Below are 20,432 nucleotides of genomic sequence, written 5' to 3'. Positions count from 1 at the left end.
TTTTTTTAAGCTGTGGAGAAGAGACTCTTGTTTCCCTATAACTCATAGAAATGCACTATGGTGTGGATTAAAATGTTCTAACTGTAGCCATGAGAAGAGGCATTTGTGCTAAAGTAAACAGATGCTGAAATGGTTGTCATCCCATAAGTTTAAATAGAGAGACAAAGATCCCTGCTGCCCCCCAGGGAAGAGAAGAAGAAAGACCTCTGTTTTCAAAGATGAAGAGACCTTTTGTTTGAACTGTTATAATCCTTAAAGGGTGCCCCATGAGTTGACATGGTCCCCAATAATAGTTGTGGGAAGACTGTTAGTGGAGGAAGGGATTTTTACATAGTGATCAGAATTCCGTTCTCCCAGGTGGCTGATCACTGTAACATTGAGGCTACAAGAAAACTGTTTCTTGTGGAGAAATCTTCATAGACTGAAGAGAAGTCTCCTCTACCAAGTAAATAGGTGAAAGACTACTTTTAGAGACGGTAAACTGACTGATCTGTTTCTGTACGTTGTCGGTGTGAAAAAAAATAAGTTGTGGGGAGAGGAGAAGTGTTATGAAAGTTTAATTCTGATTCTTATTATTTTTTCTTATAGTTCTAGTAATAAAATTTTTCTTTGTACTCTTTAAAGTTTGAGCTTGTTTTGCCTTCTTCTTAATCCTATCTCACAGCAGGAAATGAGTAAATAACTCTAGTGGGTGCACTGGCAATTTGGCCAGTGCTAAAGCCACGACATAAATTGCTGCATTGGCTGGGAAATCTCAAATTGATGAACCAAAACCACTACAGTGCCATATCCTGCATTCACTTGGGATTTTATTAACTCATGTGATCATTTGCATCTAACTCCAGAGCAGATCCAGGAAACTGCAGCTGCCTTGAAACGTATCTACTCACCATCAAGTAGCATTTCTACCCACCATCAAATAACACTTCTATGCACTGTCCAAAGCCTTCTCCTGGCCTGAAGGGACACAGACTCAAGCAGAGCAAAAACATGTAAAACAAATAAAGCAGCAGATTATACTCAGAAAAACCATCAGGAGTGACTTTGATCCTCTGTCTGTCACCATCTACTCACCAGTGGACCACAGCCACTGCTGTTGGGGCAGGTTTGCTGTGACAAGCCTGTGGTGACCCATCCTGCAATCCTGGAGGGACACTCAGCTCACAGTGATGCCACGGATCACTGTTTATAATGACTCCAAAGCTAGAATCCCCAGGGCTCTTGCTTCACTGGGCTGCATTTACCTACACACAAGCCAGGATGTTTCTTCTTTCTTGGTTTCTTGCACTGACATTAGTTCCCACCATGTCTCACCCATGCACTGCTCTCAGCAGGCACAAAGCACAAGTTAAACACATGCAGTGGAAAGTAACAGCAGTTGTGGCCATTTGCTTCTGCTGCCAAACTCCAGGAATGGAATGGGAATACAAGGGCAGGAATTTAAAATTATATCCCTCCATTTACTGGTTTGTTTATTATGGGGGGTAAAGTAGTCCAGGGTGCATGGAGGAGTCTAGGGCCATCCCTGGATGCACTCAGCATTGCCACTTGCAGTGGTCCAGTGTTATGGAACCTGTGTAGCATCAGTGTGATCAGCCTGCAGAACAGGAGGCTCAGGGGGGATGTTCTTGCTTACAACTACTTGAAAGGATGTTGTAGCCAGGCAGGCTCTTCTCACAGAACAAGAGGAAATGGCCTCAAGTTTTGCCAGAGGATGTTTAGATTTGCTATTAGGGAAAAATATCTTCAACAAAAGGGAGGTCAGGCATTGAAATAACTGTCCAGGAAAGTGCAAGCATCACCATCACCCTCCCACCATTCAAGAAACATGTGGATGTGGTCCTTAGGCATGTGGTTTAGTGGGGAGCATGGCAGTGCTGTGTTAATGGTTGGACTCAATCTTCCTGATCTTTTCCAAATTAAACAATTTCACGATTCTATTGTGGGAGCTTCCTCCCCCAAAAGGCATCAGAGTCTCCCATAAAATCACAGAATGAGAATCATAAACCATGAAGGACTTCAGTGGCTGAAAAATTTTCCTGGTTCAGATGCCAGTTAAATGCACACAATTTGATCTTTTGTGCCTTTCCAAGTCTGGGATGCCAGGAGACTCAACACGAGAGGGCCTGGGGGGATCTCACCTCTTGGGGGGCCTGAAACCTCTTTCCCCCTTAACTCAAATGCACTTCAGCTTTGGAGCCAACAGAACTCATGGGTGAAGTTGACTGATGTTTGGAAGGGCTGGTTCCCTCCTCTGTCACCACTGCAGCTCAGTGCCACTCCTCTGGCAGCTCTGTACATAAATTTTTACACCTTTGAGCTAAATTAAATGAAGCATTAAAACATTTCAGACCTCTTGGCTTCAGGCACTGGTGACACTAGGGATTTATTACTGAGCAGCCAAAGCCCAAAAAATCTGTCCAAGGAGTGCCCTTCTGCCCTTCTGCTCACCTATAAGTGTTATTTATCAATACTATCATGTAATAAAATAACTACTTTTAAGAGCAAGGCAACACTTTTTATTTTTATTTAAAAAGGCCTTGATGGCAGGAATATAGTGTAAAAATCATTGGAAAAACTAAAAGGCATCGATACATATTGGAATATACACTTTTTACATAAATTACATTTATTTATTTTTTCTTTCATTTGAGGTTCTTATTTGATATTGAGGTCTAATAGTTAATAGGTCCTGGGATCTGGACGTTTAGACCACCATAGTCTAACATGTACATGTTCATGGGCCATTGCTGAAAGAGAGGGAGAGAAAAAGAAGGCAAAAAATCTCCATTAGGACACAACACAAAACCATGCACACATCAACTGGCTGTTGCTCCCACTTTCCAAGTAAGAGAAAAAAAACAACCCCAAACCAAAATACCACTAGCAAACTTGACAAAAACCTTTTTAAGTTTATATTCCTCTTGTGCATTTTTGGGGAGTTTTATTTGGTAACATCCACAACCACAGCTAGGCCCTGAAGGAGTGCAGTTGTATGCATCTCCCTGACTTTATCTCCTATTTTGTGGCATTCTAGAGCTCTGCATTGCTCCCAGAATTGAGCTAGAGGTACACCCAGCACAGCTTGGACCATGGGGAACCATCAGGTTCTGCTGAGAGGCACCACAGACCCGAGGTGATGCCACCAGCACTGGGGTGGAGGGATTTGTTTGAGCCTGTCTCATGTGCAGCACCCACTAAAGCTGAGCATTCCCGAGGAGGCACACTGCAGGAATGCAGGAGAGCCCCAGGGAGTGTCAGACACTTCACTCAGCTGACTTCTCCCAGACAAACCCTGCAGGAAAACACAGCCCCACAGGTGTGTCCCCTCCTTCACCAAACCTGCTTGTGCCATTTTACATCATACTTTATAGTGTTTGTCAGGTAGAGGGAGGTGGTGACAGCTCGAGGAGAACAGAGAGCAGCATCCTGAAGCAGAAAGATAGGTAGGCAGTAACCCCCCTAATATGTGGAAGGCTTTACCACAAGCGAGATCTGATTTGTTGATGATGTAGACTCCATATTGGAAGAAGAGGAAGAGGAAGAAGAGGAAGAGGAAGATACCGAGTTCCCTTCGGAGATCCTCTTCCGCTTCCGTTTGGGAACACTGATGTCTTTCTCTGCAAGGAGAGAGGGAAGGCATGAGGTGTCCGAGCCCTGAGAGTGGTCCCTAAATGTGGGGACTCGCCTTCCACAGAGCTTCCCCTGCAGTATCTGCCACTGGTGACACAGGCTTGGCCTCCGTGACATGGCACAGAGCTGGCAGCTTTCCTCACACTGCAGGCATGATCTTATTTCCCAGATCTCCCTTCTCTATTCATCCATCTCTTTTCATAAAACTTACAGGATCGTAGTCATCTCTAGGACTGCTAATTCTGACACATTTGATTAAAACTCTCTGAGATTTATTAGGATGATGGGACAGAGAGAGAAGCACATTCCCAGTGATGACAGAAACCTTGTCTGCCTTAGAAATTCAACTGCTAAATAATGGCTCAAGTTAAGGGCTTTAACCAGGGAATAAATTGCTCATGGTGAGTAAATTGCTAATGGGAGAGAGATAATCACATCCTCCACAACATGCTGGAAGTTTGAGGCAAACAGCCCAGTCTTCCCACAGCTCACAGAAGTGGAATCCTCCAAGAGGACAGTTTACTCTGGAACAGATGCCAAGCCTAACTTTTTGTAGGTAGGATCTTCTCCCCATCCTGCCCTGGGGATGTGGGAGGTTCAAATGCCACCTCACAACTCCCATCCAATTTTCTCTCCCACAGTGTCAGGAAAGCCACAGTTATGTTCTAGCCCTTCCCTTACCTGTTTGTTTGGCCTCGGTGCAGATTTCAGCAAATGGCCTGTGGAAGAGACAAGGGATGAGTCAGTTGTTTCACCCTGTGTGCCTGCCTGTGCTGAGACACAGCCCAGAGCCTGACCCTGAGTTGACACCCCTTTGTGTGGAGAGGGGACTTGGAGCATGTCCAGTGCATCCTGGAGAGCAGCAAGCTGAAAGAACTCAGCTGTGTCTCTGAGTTACCAGCCCCCATGTCACATCTTTTCTCAGCATCATCATGCCAAATTGCACAAGAAAAAGGGGACAAATCAGCCCTGCTAACCCTTCACTGTGCCCACCCATGGCCAAGTACCTCCCTGTGGCACAGGACAGTGGATGCCAGGTATGGAGCAGGTCCTCCACAGGTATGTGGTGGCTCTGATGGCCTCATGGTGAGTTGCTCAGCTTATGGCTGAAGAAGCAAGGACAACACTTAACGAACAGAAACTTCCCCCATCACAAAGCTGGGAAAACTCACTGGAGCTGGTTTATAATCACTATCCGGATGCTCTCCCGTGCCTTCAGGATCTTCTCCAGCCGATGAATGTCATAGGTGTTGGGATTTCTGAAAGGGATATCATCTGGCAACCCAGTAACCTCCACAGACTCAGGACTGTCCCTGATGAGTTTATAGGGCACCATGACAGGCCGGTTCAAGCCCAGAGCCTCTCCTGTAATGGCAGAACAGAGGACAGCACAACAGCTTTACCCTACAGGGATCCAGAACCAACCAACTGAAGGACCAAGAGCTCTAGGGGACTTTGGGATGCCATGGCTGCTATGGTGCCCAACCTTTGCTTCAGTCACATCCCACCCAGCCATTTTACATGTACCTGCCCAGTTTACTGTCTGCTCTGTTAATCTCCATTTAGAATTCTGCCAAGAGCCTCAGGTGAGTTCAGAACCCACACACTGCTGCACTTGCCCAACACCATGGCTGGAGCAGCAGCAGCAGCAGCATGCAGGACAGCCCAGGTCAGAGGGGAAATGCAAGAGATTTGCCCATTTCCTCTTGCCTCTGTACATCAGCAGGTCTGGGGGTCACTGGGGTGGAGATCAAAGCCATCCTCATCATCACAACCTATCACTCCTGCCCATTTCTTGAATCAATTTATCTCTTTGGTCTCCACAATATCCTATGGCAGTGATACACCTCAGTTTAATTCCTTGCTGTATTAAAATGCCTTCCTTCTGTACAATTAAACCTGCTGCTCTCCCCTCTGGCTATCCCTTCATTTTCTGCTCACTGGGGAGCACAGAACATCCCTCACTCCTGCACTGTTTCTGACTGTAAGAGCCTGGTCCCACCTTGCATCTCTGCAGCCCTAAAACCTGAAGCTGTTAGTGGCCACCCAGCCACATTTCTGGCTTTCCTCACAGAGAGTCTGTCCCATCAAAGGCTGACATCAAACTGAACAAATCCTGCTACTGTGCTACATTTTACCATATCCCTTCCCCTCTCCAAGGATGAGCTGTCAACAAGAAGGTAATGGTCCCATCTGCCAAGAGTGGGACACAGGGACGTCCCTGGGGACAGGCTGTAACATGGAGCAGCAGGACTATCTGTGCTGCAGCAGCTGCCATGTGCTTGGGCTATAAATAGAGGCCTTTGTGGAAATAATTTTAACTGTGGCTGCTCTCAGCAAAACCAACTCTCACCCTAGGATGTGTACAAGTGGAGACTCACCGTATTTTTCATTGAAAAGCTCTTTCACTTGCTCTCGGAGAATCACCTTCTCTCCAAGCCTGTTGGCATCATCCTCATCTGCAAAAGCAAGAAAGAACAGAGGTGAACTTAACCTGTTTCCTTCTGAGCCCCTGGAAAACCAATCTCACTGGCATAATGCAGGACAGAATCCCTGTCCCTCTGCCCCAGCATGGCCTGGGGACACCTCAGAGGTGCTGCTCTGTGCTTGCACCCTGCAACACCTCTCAGAGCTGTGAAAGCAGCTCTAAAATGCTGCCAGATCTCCATTTGCCATGTGCTACCACAGCTAAAAGCATTTTATATCTACTTTTCAGGGCTGGAAATGACTAGAAAAAATGCAAAGCAATGAAGACTCAAGCCCTCAGTGCCATGAATGCTCCCACGAGTGACATCAAGAATGAGAGAGCACTTAGGCTAAGCTCCTAAGTGAAGTATTGTTTTATAATATGCCATATAATCAGCTTGGCTTTACTAGCTTTTTTAATTATCCTCATTGTGCTAGACAGTTTCTCTTTCATTCTCTCATTTCAAATGATGTGCCTAAGTCAGTAGATTTTTACACTCAGCTGTTTAGCATCCTCAGGAGGCTCCAGGACAAATGACTGGGGTCATGACCCTAACCTCTGACCTAGGGTCAAATGACCCTAACCCTGACCTGTCCCTTTCAATGCCTTTTTTCCCCCACAGGTAAAAAGTACCAAGTGAACACACCTCTGCCTCTTGCTGCAGTCACCCCTCCCAGCTGGGATGCACAATGCAGGACCAGCTCAGTGGGGTGGACTCCCCACCTTCTCTCCTCCCAAAGAAGATCCTCACTGCACCCAAGGCAGGCTCTGGCAGCCAGGCTGGGAAGCCACTGGGTGAAAATAATGGAATCCCTGAATGGTTCGGGTTAAAAAGGACTTTCTGATACCATCCAGTTTCAACTTCCTGCCATGGCCAGGGACACCTTCCACTATCCCAGGTTGCTCCAAGCCCTGTCAAACCTGGCCTTGAACACCTCCACTCTGTGCCAGGGCCTCACCAGGAAGAAATTCATCCCAATATCCCATCTAACCCTGCCTTCTGTCAGAGTGAAGCCATTCCCCTTTGTCCTTTCTCTCCAAGCCCTTGTCTCCAGTCCCTTTCCATCTCTCTTGGAGCCTCTTTAGGCCCTGGGAGGGGCTCTAAGGTCTCCCTGGAGCCTTCTCTTCTCCAGGTGAGCACCTTCAGCTGTCCCAGCCTGGCCCTAGAGCAGAGGGGCTCCAGCTCTTGGGTAAGTTTGCAGCCTTATTTGGACTCATTCCAACAGGTTCAGGTTTTTCTCGTGTTGGAGGCCTCAGCCAGGTGCAGTGCTTCAGGTGGGGTCTCACAAGAGCAGAGACAATTCATGGTGGGCTTTTACCCACCTGCATCAAGGTGATCCCTGCAAACCTTGGCATGAGGGATCAAGGCATCCTCTGCCCCCAGTCTGCAGCTATTTAGTTTCATTTTGAGCAATTACATGATTATGATTTTTTATTATTTTGAGCAATCATGATTTTTGTTTTGGTTTCAAGCAAACACATGGCTTGAAGTTTTGTTTTAAATGCAAGATGAAAATCCACTGCAGGTCTCTGTCTCCTGCATGAGACTGATTTCAGTGCCCAGCACTCCAGGTAGAAAGATCTCCATCCCACATCTCAGCCACTCTGCTGCTGTGGGTGCTGGGGAGAAACTGGCAACCTCAAACCTCTGCACCCTGCTACTGCAGGGTACAGCCTCAAAAAAGCCTCTTCTCCACCTGGAAAACAATTGCTTTGTCTGGATATTACATACACACACCAAAAAAACCCCAAAAACAAAACCAAAAAAAACCACCACAAAAAAAACCCCAAAAAACAACAAAACAAACTAAAACCAAAAAACCGAACCAACCAAACAAACAAAAAAACCAAAACAACAAAAATCCACCGAAACCAAAAAAACAAAACGCAAAAACAAAATAAAAAAACCCCAAACCAAAACAAAGCAAAAAAAAAACCAAAACAAAAACAAAAAACCAACCCAAGAACTTTCTGCAAAGAGAGCTCAAGGGCAAGTTGTACTTCCAGTTGTGAATCCAGAGATGGCAATAAAGCATCTTGAATGGCATGGAGCAAAACATAAATAGAGTAGATGAAGATTTCTAAGTGATGCCTTGTGGTGCCACTCTGGGGGCCATGGCAGACCAGAGGGGACAGCCCTGGGGGCTCCCTCTGTGACTTCCTTGTCATCAATGCTCAGTTTGTGGGCTCTGTATACGTACCCGTATGGATGTGTAGATGGTAGCAGACAAAGACACACCAAAATTCAGTGTTCTCACTCATTTAATTCTCTGGGACTGAAAAATGCAGCAGGTCTTTCCTTTCCACTCATGCCCCAAGTGACCCAAGTGCAAGATACAAGATCCCAAGGGGATCCCAAGGGATCTTGTTTTTTCCACCTTGATGTGGGCACTATTCCTGAATTCCCATCCAAGGACACAAATCAATGCACAAATCAATGTCATGAAAATCCTGAACTGAGCATGCATAACAGTGAAGCCAGAGAGGAGCCTCTGGCCAGGGGCACTGCTTCCCAGGGACTTACCCCTCTGTGCCCAGGAAAGAGGGATTTCCACCTCCCTTTGACTTGACCCCTTTGGCCTTGGGAATTAATCAACTCAAGGAGTAAATTGAAGGAAGGAGTAAATCAAGGAAGCCACTAGTGCTCCTGAAATGTGCTGAGTCCTTCCCATAAAGCAGGTTTATCCATCCTGCTGGCTTCAGGTCTGTGTTAGCTTTTTTTTTTTTTTTTTTTTTTAAATTAAAATAGTAGCTAGTTGATTAACTTTGTTTTCCCCAATTCTGCTTGCCTGAAGTCAGCACCTCTGCACTCCACAGGCATTTACATACAAGTGGTCACATTTTTAAATCACCACTTCCATTTTTTTCTATAGGACTTGTCAGAGCTTAACATTTCTTTGAGAGATACCAAGCTACTTTTATTAATTATTAAAACTGAGGTTTAGGTATCTGCTGTTGGGCAATAGAATCCAAACCACTGCTTATTCTTCTAGTGACTCAAAAACCCCTCACAAAACCAAATCCAAGGTATCCCATGGATAAATAATAGTTCTGTCTGTGTTCATGATGCCATGTGCAGAACCTTGATCTCAGTGGTGAAGCCACAGCATAATTGGGCAGGATATCCACCCAATGGAGCCTTCTTCCTTCCCCTGCCACCACCTGCACCCTCAAACACTGCTCAAGGGGATGCCTGTCCTCTGCTCAGCCACTGCTCATGGAGTAATAACCTCCTGTTACCCAAAGACGTGTTGTGAAGCCTTCTTCATCAGGAAAACTGTCACTGCCCAACACATCCCACCGAGAACATGGCCCAGATCCCTTCTGCAGACAATGCCAGATCATCAGACATACTCAGCTGGCAGGCTGAAGGCAGGCTCCTTACAGCAGCCTGGGATCTGGCCCCAAATCCTAAGAGATTCTTTCCCCTTCCAGCTTCCATGACTGCAATTCAGTTTACCCCTGTGTCAATCTGGAATAAACAGTGCTGACTTTACTGAGGCTATTCTGCAGTAACCCAGGTTTAAATGCAGTTTGAATTAATTTAACATATGCATGTTTTCAAAGCAGACCTATAAACTTACGGGAGCAGCAATTAACACCTAGACCCAGAGCCAAAATCCCAGCTGATGGCACTAAGGCTGGATGTGCCCTGCCCCAGGCACAGGCAGGTGAGCTCTTCCTCACTCCTCTACATCAGTCCACATCTCCCATCCCTGGAGCCCCTTCATGGCTACACACCAACTCTGACCCAGAGTATGTGTTAAAGCAAAAAAATACCCCAACCCAAATCCATGGAAGCTCTCCTTATGAATGGCAAGTGGATTTGTAATAAATTAATTGCTGGGACACATGGATGAAGGATGAGAAGAACATGGCAGGTTCGTTTGGCTGAGTGATGGCATCGATGCTAAGGGACTACAGCAACGGTGCTTAGAAATGCAGAAAGGATTAATAACAACAATAAAACACTGAATCATTCAGTTCTGGATATCACAGGGAAACAGAGCAACGAGGGAAAAAAAACAATACCTGAAATCTGGGGGGTTTAGACATTTTCATTCCCATATTAAAACACAAATGCATTTCTTGTCTGCTACCATCTACGATGCATCAACTGAGCTACGTACCATTCAAAGCAGCATAGGCTTTTTCCAAAGATGTTATCCGTCTAGGGGCTACAGCGCAAGTTAATGGAAGACAAAAAAAAAGAGAAAGAAAAAGAGATCCATGAGTGCTGCAGCTTGGTTTCTTGGTCACAAACAAAAGCAAAACCCAGGATTTAAATTCCTCTGGTCCCTTGGCACAGAAACAGTTTTGGTAGCTAATAACTGCTGGGCAAGTTATTTACTGGTGAGCTGGGCTCTCCACCTCATTCCAGGAGCTGCTTTGCTGGAATGTGCTTAAGCCTGCAAGCATCCCTTTGGCTATGCCACTCTCCTGAGCAGCTCAAGGTCCACATGTGCATAAGGATGGATGGCCAAATGGCAGCATTTATGGCATGTGCCAGAGCAGCAGAAGCTGTGTTGCACAGCTGTTCAGTGCCAGAGGAGAAAAAAAAATAATCTCAAGTTAAAAGCAGATGAAAAGCAAACAGGGAAATCGTGTCAGTTCTGCATCATCAGGAGAAATGGGAGCAAAAGGAATCCCTAAGGAGAGGCTGGTGCTTGCCACTGATTCCAAAGTTATGAGTGACATAAAAAGCAATTAAAAGAAATAATATAAATTAATATAAAATAAAGATAAAAAGAAATTAAAAGAAAATAGAAAACATGAAAAGAAATAGAAAAGAAATAAAAGAAATTAATTTTCCTGTGGAAAAGCAGCAGGGATGGGATTGTGGCCAGGATTTGCATGATGGGCAAAAGGAGGAATGAAGTGGCTCACCCTGCTGAAGTCACAGCCTCAGGGAGAGCTGGTGGGGAGGTCAGGGCTGCAACACCAGGGCAAGGAAGGGGCTCAGAGGGGAGGCCCTGGATACCAAAGTGCAGTGAGCTGACACCAGCAAACTGAAGGGGACTTTGGGAGACAGCAGGAGCATGTGTCCAAATTTCCTAAGCAGAGGCATAAGCAATCTGAAGTAGCTGCAAACACCTAACTCGAAATACGTGTTCCCCATTTCAAGCAGGCTCAGGAAAGCAGCCACTGCAGCACAGAGCTCTGCTGATGCCCTGCAAGGGGGAGCAGAGCCCTTCAGTTCAGCAGCACAAAGGAACAGAAAAAAACCATGTGGCTCTGCCCAGAGCAGCTGCAGGCACTGAGATTTGGGTGTAGACCCACATGAGCTGGGGCTCTTCACCCCTGAGCTACAGGAAGACAAACTCTGACAGAGGTAGTTACAGCAGTGCTGCTCAGTGCCGTGCTGCAGGATCCCTCCCCAAAATAAGAGATGATCTCTGCAACTTCGTCTCTAAATCACTGGTGACACCCTGTGGGCAGCACCCAGCACACTCAATACTTATGCAAAGGAGAAGAGATACAGATGGGTCATGGTGGTGCTGGGAAAGCCAAGCCACAGTCCAAGCCAAGAGGGAGCACGGTCCTGGCATGTCTTCTCTCAAGGAGGAAGACAGGCAGGAGCATCAGAGGACTGCAGGCAGCAAGGGAGAGCAACATATGGCAGGATCTTTGCAATATGGCTCAGAACTGGTTTAGAAATGGCAGCACAGCATTTCCTTTGGCTGGCAGCAACTCAGAGGCTTTTGCAGCATTTCAAGGTGCTGTTATGAAATTACCTTAAGAAAGGTAATTCAAATTTCTTGCCCTGCTAACTCAAACATGGCATTCAGCTTTAACCATCCCCACAGGCTCAGGGCAGGTGTCCTGCAAGGTATGGAGTGCATCCCAACGTGCTGCACTACAGCCAGGATGGAATGGCACCATTCACTGGTTGATAAGCACCCTGAAAAATCAGGGGGTTGGGGTGTCTGAAGGACACAACAGGATATGAGGGTGGAGGAGAGCAGGAGGAAGGAGAGAGCAAAGTGAACACAAGGGCTTGGGTGAGCTGGGTGATGGTGCTGCCCTCACAGCGAGGATGCCACACACAGAGGCAAATGGGAAAAGGAAAACAAAGCTAGGGAAAGCAAATGTGACTGGAATCACAAACATGCTTATGAACAGGCTTTGAAGCTCCACAGCTATTCACATCTGCTTGGATTTTAACCCTCATAATTATCCATATGCAAAAATATATATTTTTATACACACACACATATATTCAACCTGCCTGAATTTTCACCTTAGCTTAGAAACATTGATCAGTTGAACACTCAAAAATAATCACCCCGGGCCTGGCTGGTGGGTTAGAAAGGGTTGAGGGGTGAAGGGAGATGGATATGGACCTTGAAAAGCAACCTGGTGATGGAGCAAGATGTGCTCAGCCCTCATCACAGCTTTCCTCTTTTCTATTTTTCTTGCTAGGAGTTTCCAATGCGAGGCACATCTCATCAAAGTCTTGAGGAGGATTGTGCTCTTGTGATTAAAAAAAAAATAAATATATATATATAAAGGATGCCTGGATGTGTGGTTTTTTTAATTAAATAACACTGCCTGCCCTACTTTATTAATTGGAGTATGGAAAATAATCTATCATGGTGGTAGGGAGCTTGGGGAATAGGACAGATGGAGCTGGTCTACATTTTCAATCAAAGCACATAAAAATTAACATACAGAAAGATTTTTTGTGTGTGTATGTGCATGTGTGTGCTAGATTACTTATGCTTGATAGTATTTTTCAAAGGCTCATATTAAGCCAGTTTTGTATCTGTGCCTCAGGAAAAAAAAAAACAAAAGGGTAAATGTAGTGTTTATAGCACTAGAGCTTCACCCCTGCTCACTCACTCCTGTTTAATGCTGAAAGATCATGCTGCTTTCAAAAAGGGGTTTTCAAGGTCCCTTTTGCAGAGCAGAGACCAGCAGTGTGGAGAAGAGGCACTGGAAATCAAAAGGAAAACTTCTGGATGCCAGAGGGTTGTGCTCCTGGGTTAAAGGCCCTGGGGAAGCCATGCAGGTGAAGTGCTGGCACTGGTGGCCTCAGGGCCATTGTCCCATCTTTGAGAGGCTACAAATCTGCACTGCTGAAGGGGCTTTTTCCAAAAATGAGCCTCATTCCCTGCAAAATCCACCTCCTTCTGCAAACAGCATCCCGGCAGGCACACAGCCCCCAGCTGCTTCTGCAGCAGCAAATCCCCCACCTCCCATTGGAGGAAAAATACCATCTCAACATACAAATTACAGATTATCTTGAGAAAAAAAGCACATGAGGCACTCAGATTATATTGAAATCCTTTTACCTGTTTCTGTTACACTTAAAAAATTGATGTCCCCAAAAGAAAGAGATCTGTGGTCCTGCAGTTACCAGGAATGCTCTTTGCAATGCAGGAGGTGCTCAACTTTAAAGCATATTAAATCCCATAAAAGTTTAACCTAAAAGGTTGAAGGTTTAACCTAAAGGCAACTAAAATCACTTCAAAGTGATGTTTTTTTTTTTTTTACAATTACATTAAATTTCCCTTTTTCCTAAATACATGTACTCGTGTTCATGTAATTTTTTAGCCAAAATGATCCACAAAACCCATTAGCTTCCCTTACATTTATGATGTTACCTCCTGAGCTTTCCAGCTTTTAGAGACCTCTGCAGTGCCATACATGGGAGTAACTACTGCTTTCACTTTAACCCTCCTCTATGAAATAAAAGTGATTTTCATTTTTATGCCAAGCATGCTGCTGCTCTTCATTTTACATGACAGGGCTTCACTATGCAATACTGAGGTAAAAAGAAGAGTCTTTAATTTAATTTTTTAGTGACCTATGGCTAGTTGGAGATCATTCATTTTGTTAAGGCAGATGAAAAGCAAAGTCAAGGCTGTGACTGCATCACTGTATTGCCACCAACCACTTGGGTGTAGTGGGGTGGAAAAGCAAACAATGGGTTAATTGCTGCCAATGGCAATTAGGAAAGGGCAAAATACAATCAGCTCTTTTCTGGAAGAGACATTCCAGTGCTAATCTGATTACTAGAAAATATGAGTCCTGAAAGTGTCTCTGAAGATTTGGCAAATACAGGAAATTGTCAATAACAAATAGAGATGTCAAGTAAGAAAAGCCCCTCACCTGTATCTGCTCTTATTTAAGACCTCAGTGGGAGGAGAGGGAGTGAAGCACCCAACCTAGCAGGGATGTGTGACCTGCTGAGCCCACTCAGGTACTGAAATACACACAAAATATATCTTTGGCTTTTACTAGAAGGCTGGTCTGTGAGGGGAGCATTCAGCTGGAGAAGGAGGGAAAAAATGTTGGGCATTGAAAAGAAAATCAATTTCTTCTACATCTCTTTTTCTCAGGCTGTGTCTCCCAGCCAGGGAGCAGCCTGGAGTATTTGCCTCCTGATGTGCTCCTTTGTTAATTGGTGATTTGTGTTAGATCAACATCTCCTCATGTAATTATACTGTTCAGAGCAGGGGAATGGAAAGACAAGATGTGGCTGGAAGAGCACACACAGAGCCACGTAATTCTGTGGAAAAGTAGAGTTCTGCAAAACTTGTGCTTCAGTGAGGGCTCATTTTAGGTCCAGCTGATGCAAACTGCTGCTTAGGACCAAAAGAGCCAAGTCTAAGGCCAAGTTCCACTGAGGTTTAGGGTGACATCTCTGTCACTGGCTGGGCCCTCCACAGGGACACAAGTGAACACATGGACCATGTCTGAATTTTACTGACAGCTCACCTTTTGTTAGAGCTCTAACACCTTTCTGCTATTCCCAACAAGGGGATATAAATGTTTTCCTGTCTGTCATATTTGTCTTTCCTAAATTGTGCCATTGCCATGGAGGCTGGCCAAGCAAATGGGAAGCCATGAATAAAGATGACAAGGTTCTTTGCACCCATCTGTGCTCTTCCAATAGTTGTAATTACAGACATTTAAAATAGAGGCAGGTTTTTACCCACGTTTCTGACAGCAGCTCTCTTTTCTGAGCACCAAGAAATGCGGGACAGCTCCTGCAGGGACTCCCAGTGAAGGATGGCTCTGGGATGATGATTTGAGCAGTTGTGTGTGGAGCACACCCTGCACACCCTGTCCTGTCCTCTGCCATTGCCTTCCCTGCTATTTCTGCCTGTGGAATGTTCATGAGCTGGAGTGGACCTTCACTGCCAAGCTGCTGCAGCCCAGCATGGACCCTTGTGGGCAATCCCCCCTTACCCAGACCTTCTCTCACCACCCAACCCACCAGCTCATTACAACACAGATTTATTTTAAGAAAACACTTAAGAAAGTGGGTGCTTTCTTAAATACAGAAAACAGATCCCTGCCCTAGATTAGCTCTTGAAAAATGCCATCATTTCAAGGCAACATGAGGCACCCATCAGCAGCAGTACTGATGGGTGATGCTGAGGCCAGCTGTCTCAGGCAACAAATGCACCAAACAACAACAAAACCAAAGTGGGATGCCCAGGAAAGTGAAGTCAGAACAACCTTCCTCCAGCTGATAAAATTACTGTTTGCCATACACAGTTTACAACTCCCTGACCACCACTAAACACCAAGCCAATGCATTGCTTAGGCAAAAAGTTAAAATCTCTTACCGGGTTTGGGGATGAGTCCTTGAAAAGGCCTGTGAAAAATAAGGAAAAAAGGAGATTTAAAATGAAATGGTCCCAGGAAGCAAGCATGCCTGGGTTGAACACCCTCCCATAGCCCATGGCAGGCTGGGGATCAGCTCATGTGGGACCAACAGGAGCTCTGTGGGGATGGGGGTCCCTGCTCGGGGCAGCAGCCCCTGCCTGGGGCAGCACCATGTACCTCGTGCCCCATTGATAAGAAGACAAACAGCAGGGTCCAGCAAAAGGGTGATGGAGCCACTCTCAAGCCTGTTTTGTTCCTGACTCACCTTAGAGTGATACATAGCTCAAGTGCTTTTCCCTCCCTTCCCACTTGTGTCCATCCCCTTTGGCTGTGAAATGCAGAGGACCCCAAGAACAGGGGGTGCTAAAGCACAGCAGGGCTCTGAGCACTGCCCTGCATCAGCAATAATCTGTCTCAAGCCTCCTATAAAATGGGCTGAGATTTCTCTGCCTGGAGATCAATCACACCAGGGCTGAGATTTCCCTGCCTGGAGATCAATCACACCAAGCACCTTTTTCTCCTACCACTGCCTTCCCCATCATCTCCTCAGGCAGTGGATGGGAAGAAAGCAGGAGTGTCTGTTTTATGGTCCCCTCCTTTCTCATGAACCATTAGCTGCCACCTTAACTGCTGTCTTGGAGGAGTGGAGGCACTTACAGACCTGCCCCAAAGGGGCTGCAGAGCAGGGAGTGCATTCAGGTGGGGTCCCTCCTGTCCCCTCTCTGGCTCCACAGGATGGCTGACACCTCTCACCACATACCTCGTCACAGTGAACTTGATTTTATCAGCGACGGCCAAAATCCTCTCCAGGTTTTGGGAGCCAAAGGTGCAGGGCTTCCTGAAGGGGATCCCAGGAGGCAGGCCCTCTATAATCACCGACCCTGGATTGCTCTTAATGCGTTTGTATGGCACTTGCACAGGGTATTTAATCCCCAAGGCCTCACCTAGGAGAGAAGCAAGTGGGAATTAAGTAGTGAGTGTGCAGGGGATGCCATTTCTGCTGCAGCTCTGGCTTTATCCCCAGCCCTACCAAGGCACAGCACAGCGTGGGCAGGATGCTCGAGGCACCAGGTCAGCATTAGATCAAGAACCAACATTTTCAGGCTGCCTCCATGATGGCAGTGGAGGGGTCCAAATACAGGCACATGTGTGCAGCAGAGCTCATGGGGCTGAGGAGATGCAGCATCCTGCAGGATGATGCCCATGCACTGTAGAGGGATGGAAAACTGCTGCTCTTTGCTTTGGGGTGTTATTTGGAGATAACTCCACAGGTATGCTCCCTCTCTTAGGCTTGGCTGCAGGATTGAGGCTACATATTTCCTTGCAAGTACCTGGACAAGACCTACCCCTGCCTAGAAAACGTGTCCTGGTTGTGGCCAGGATAGGGTTAATTTCTGCAGTAGCCTGGAGGGAGTATGGCTAGGACCCAGAGGTTGTTAGGTACAGAACCACTGGTCACAACATGGCTTGGTTTGCTCATATGGTTGTGGTACCCAATCCTGTATATACTCCATACATGAACCACGTGCTCCTCATGGTGCTCTTGTTGAGAGCAGGGAGAGGGGTCAGGATTGCTTCATTGCTGCTCTGAGGGATGGCACTTTGTGACATTAATGGTAACATCAAGGGCAATGAGGGTCATTTGGGATATGTGCTCAGCGTTGCTCCCCTGCCCTGCCCTTGGGTGCCACCTCTGGGAATTCATTAATAATTGTACCCAGCCTGTGGGGGGGAAGCAGGGCAGGATGATTCTCCCCAGCTTTCCACCTCCTTTTTCTCCTTCAGGCCTGTTACAATTGTATGTTAAGGAAACCATGCAGTTGCTGCTGTCTGCCAGGTCTCCTCAGTGTGGTCCACACCATGTTTAGAGTCAAGAGATTTCCAGGCAAGTTATTCAGAGATCTGCCCCAAGGATGGATAGTCATGAGTGGCATGGAATGTGGTAGAAAATTGATTAAGTTTGGGGGAAATTCTTGGCTCCAGTGATTTGGAAGTTCACCCCTGGACAACTACAGGACCCTGAGAAAGTGACATGTCACTGCCTGGAACACCCTCCTGTGCCTTGAAAAGCAGGTCCTGTGGTAACAGGGCACACTGAAAGAATTGGGCTGGGCAGTGGGACTCTTTCAAAAACAGCCTCATTAACACCTGGGCCAGAAAGCACAGGATTGAGCAGGTGTATCATACTCCCCATCACAGAATCAGAGAATTAACTCGATTGGAAAAGATCTTTGACATCATCAAGTCCAGTCCATGACCTAACACCACCTTATCAACTGGACCATGACACTAAGTGCCACATCCAATCTTTTCATAAGCACATCCAGGGATAGTGACTTCACCACCTTCCTGGTCAGCCTATTCCAATGCCCCATCACTTTCTGTGGAGAATTTTTTCCTAATGTCCAGCCTAAACTTCCCCTGGTGAAGCTTAAGACTGTGTCCTCTCATTCTGCCAGTAGTATCCTGGGAGAAGAGACTGACCCCCACCTGGCCATACCCTCCTGGCAGGGAGTTGTAGAGTGACGAGGTCTTCCCTGAGCCTCCTCCTTTTCTCCAGGCTGAACAACCCCAGTTCACTCAGCAGCTTCTCATAGGGTTTGTGTTTTTGACACTTCACCAGCCTTGTTGCCTATCTCTGGATGCATTCGAGCATCTCAACATCCTTCCTATATTGGGGAACCCAGAACTGGACACAACACTCAAGGTGAGGCCTCACCAGTGCCATGCAACAGCCTCTGGAAAAACTGAATGGTGCAAAGCACTGTTAAAATTAACACTGAAAGCAATGCATGGGGGAACCTTCAAACACTGGGATCTACATTTAGCAAAGGCCACCTGGTTAGTTAACACCTGAGGCTCTACCAATCAAGCTGGCCCTGCCCAATCAAAACCTCCAGGTACTGTAGAAGAGGCTAAAGTCCCCATGGTGCATATAGAAAATGTGTTTGGATTAGTCCTGCCTCAAGCAAAGGCAAACCTACCCATGGGATTGTTTTTGCCCAAGGACTTGTGTGCACTTGGTGGGTGATGCAGAGGGACAGGGAAACACAATGTGTCCCTCCAGGGAATTTGATTTTTGAGTGAGAACAGTTTGTAGTGTTGAACTGTACAATACTGGTCACTGAGTGACACTGCCACTGTTTGCCATAAGTGCCATGGCCAATGAGGATGGATACACCAGATACACCAACCATGAGCTCGTGATGCTGCAACCAGCCAAAAGCACAGCAGCCCTGTGGAAGACCTCTAAGATGGATAAAACCCACAATCATGGACAAAATGAACTCAACAAACATCTTGGAGGGACTACAGTGACTATAGTATGTGCTTGTGTACACACACATATATGTATATAGTTGGAAAGTGTAGAATTTTGGCATGATGTAAGTGGTACAGAATAAGGTCAGGACAGGGTTAATTTTTGCAGTAGCCAGGAGAGGGCAAGGCTAGGAGCTAGAGCTTATTCTGTATCACCTCACATCATTTTCCAGGAATGAAGGAAGGGGATCCTTCTGGCCAAGTAAATGTGGCAGAGGGAGTGGTCAGGTAGTGCTGGTTCCCTCTGTTATTGATATTGCTGCTGTTACTGTTGGTTTTCTTATTCCATTGCTGTTTCAAGTAAACTCAATGTATCTCAATATGTGATTTTTACCTTTTGTGTCTCCAAGGCTCCTCTCCAACCCACCACAAGGGGAGGTAGAGGAGGAAGGACAAGTGAACGAGCAGTGCATGGTTTGCAGTGCTTCAGTGTGAACACTAAACTGGGCTATAGCATTCCTAAACCACAACATGGAGATAACAGCATTTCCCTGCTCTGGGAACAGGAGGAGCAGCATCTTCCTGTCCCCCACTGCTCTCTACAGCCTGCTCCTATTCCCTTCCCAACCCCCCACAGCTCCTGCAGCAAACAGCACCAAATCCCAGATCTGCCATTCTCTCCTGGCCCTCCTCAGTACCAGCAGCTCAAGGGGGAGATGAGAAAAAGTACCTGGCAAGAAGGAATCAGGAGCAGAAGGGAGAAATAAAGAGCAAAAAAATAGGAGGGAGTAAGGGGGGGAATAAAACCAGCCTGGTTTCTCACCATATTTCTTATTGAACAGGTCCTGGACTTGTTCCCGCAGCGTATTAGCAATGTCTATTCTGGAAAGCCTGGCATCATAATTTTCTGTAAAATAAAGAAACAATTATAGATTTCTGCTGGTATATTAAAAGGCACTCTGTGACTTTTAAGTAATGCCATTTTCTAATTATAGGAAAGCCCTTATCTAGCAATTAGCTAATCTGTGGAGTGGGTCATTCAAAGTCCTTAAAAATAATCTAAACAGAAATATGTTGGGTTATTTTTCCCTTGCCTGTTTGCTAAGAATAAAAGCCACGTGAAATTGAAGATTCAGTTGTGATAATTACTGTCATTAAAATATAACACACTCCAAAGCATCTCAGAAAAACCAAAGGCTTTGAAAAAGCTCCCCATCCTTGTGCAAACCTGCACAGGCCCCCAGGGCACAAGAGATGCCCGAGCAGGGCAGCACTTGCCTGTCCAGCACACAGGACACTGTCCCCCAGGGGAGCCACCATGCTGCTGCCAGCTCAACTCGAGTGGCATTTATACAAACATCACACAGGTGGAAAAAGCCCCAGAAAAGGCAAACCCCTAGGCTTGGAAACTTAATTATGCATCTCACAAGGTCAGACAGGGAGATAAGCC

At 46.2% G+C, this 20,432-nt stretch overlaps 1 protein-coding gene across 20 annotated transcripts in view; it reads right to left on the bottom strand.

Moving 5' to 3' along the window:
* Positions 1 to 2,496: 2,496 nt before the first annotated feature.
* Positions 2,497 to 20,432, bottom strand: part of GTF2IRD1 (GTF2I repeat domain containing 1) — a 70,209-nt gene continuing 52,273 nt past the window's right edge. For 10 of the 20 annotated variants that reach the window (XM_088176922.1, XM_088176926.1, XM_088176928.1 and 7 more), the window contains 9 exons: positions 19,806 to 19,889; positions 16,482 to 16,665; positions 15,682 to 15,710; positions 10,231 to 10,278; positions 6,015 to 6,092; positions 4,806 to 4,998; positions 4,315 to 4,352; positions 3,484 to 3,620; positions 2,497 to 2,750 (listed from right to left, as the gene is read on the bottom strand). In XM_088176922.1, the coding sequence (XP_088033048.1) occupies positions 2,676 to 2,750; positions 3,484 to 3,620; positions 4,315 to 4,352; positions 4,806 to 4,998; positions 6,015 to 6,092; positions 10,231 to 10,278; positions 15,682 to 15,710; positions 16,482 to 16,665; positions 19,806 to 19,889 (866 nt within the window). In that variant the 3' untranslated portion in view covers positions 2,497 to 2,675. The remainder of the gene's footprint in view (positions 2,751 to 3,483; positions 3,621 to 4,314; positions 4,353 to 4,805; positions 4,999 to 6,014; positions 6,093 to 10,230; positions 10,279 to 15,681; positions 15,711 to 16,481; positions 16,666 to 19,805; positions 19,890 to 20,432) is intronic. The other 10 variants (XM_088176936.1, XM_088176938.1, XM_088176935.1 and 7 more) reach the window with 3 other exon arrangements.

This window comes from Sturnus vulgaris, chromosome 21 (assembly GCF_052056855.1).
Source record: "Sturnus vulgaris isolate bStuVul1 chromosome 21, bStuVul1.hap1, whole genome shotgun sequence".
NCBI lineage: Eukaryota > Metazoa > Chordata > Aves > Passeriformes > Sturnidae > Sturnus > Sturnus vulgaris.
The sequence above is the reverse complement of the archived record's forward strand: the minus strand, read 5'-3'. Positions and strand labels throughout refer to the sequence as shown.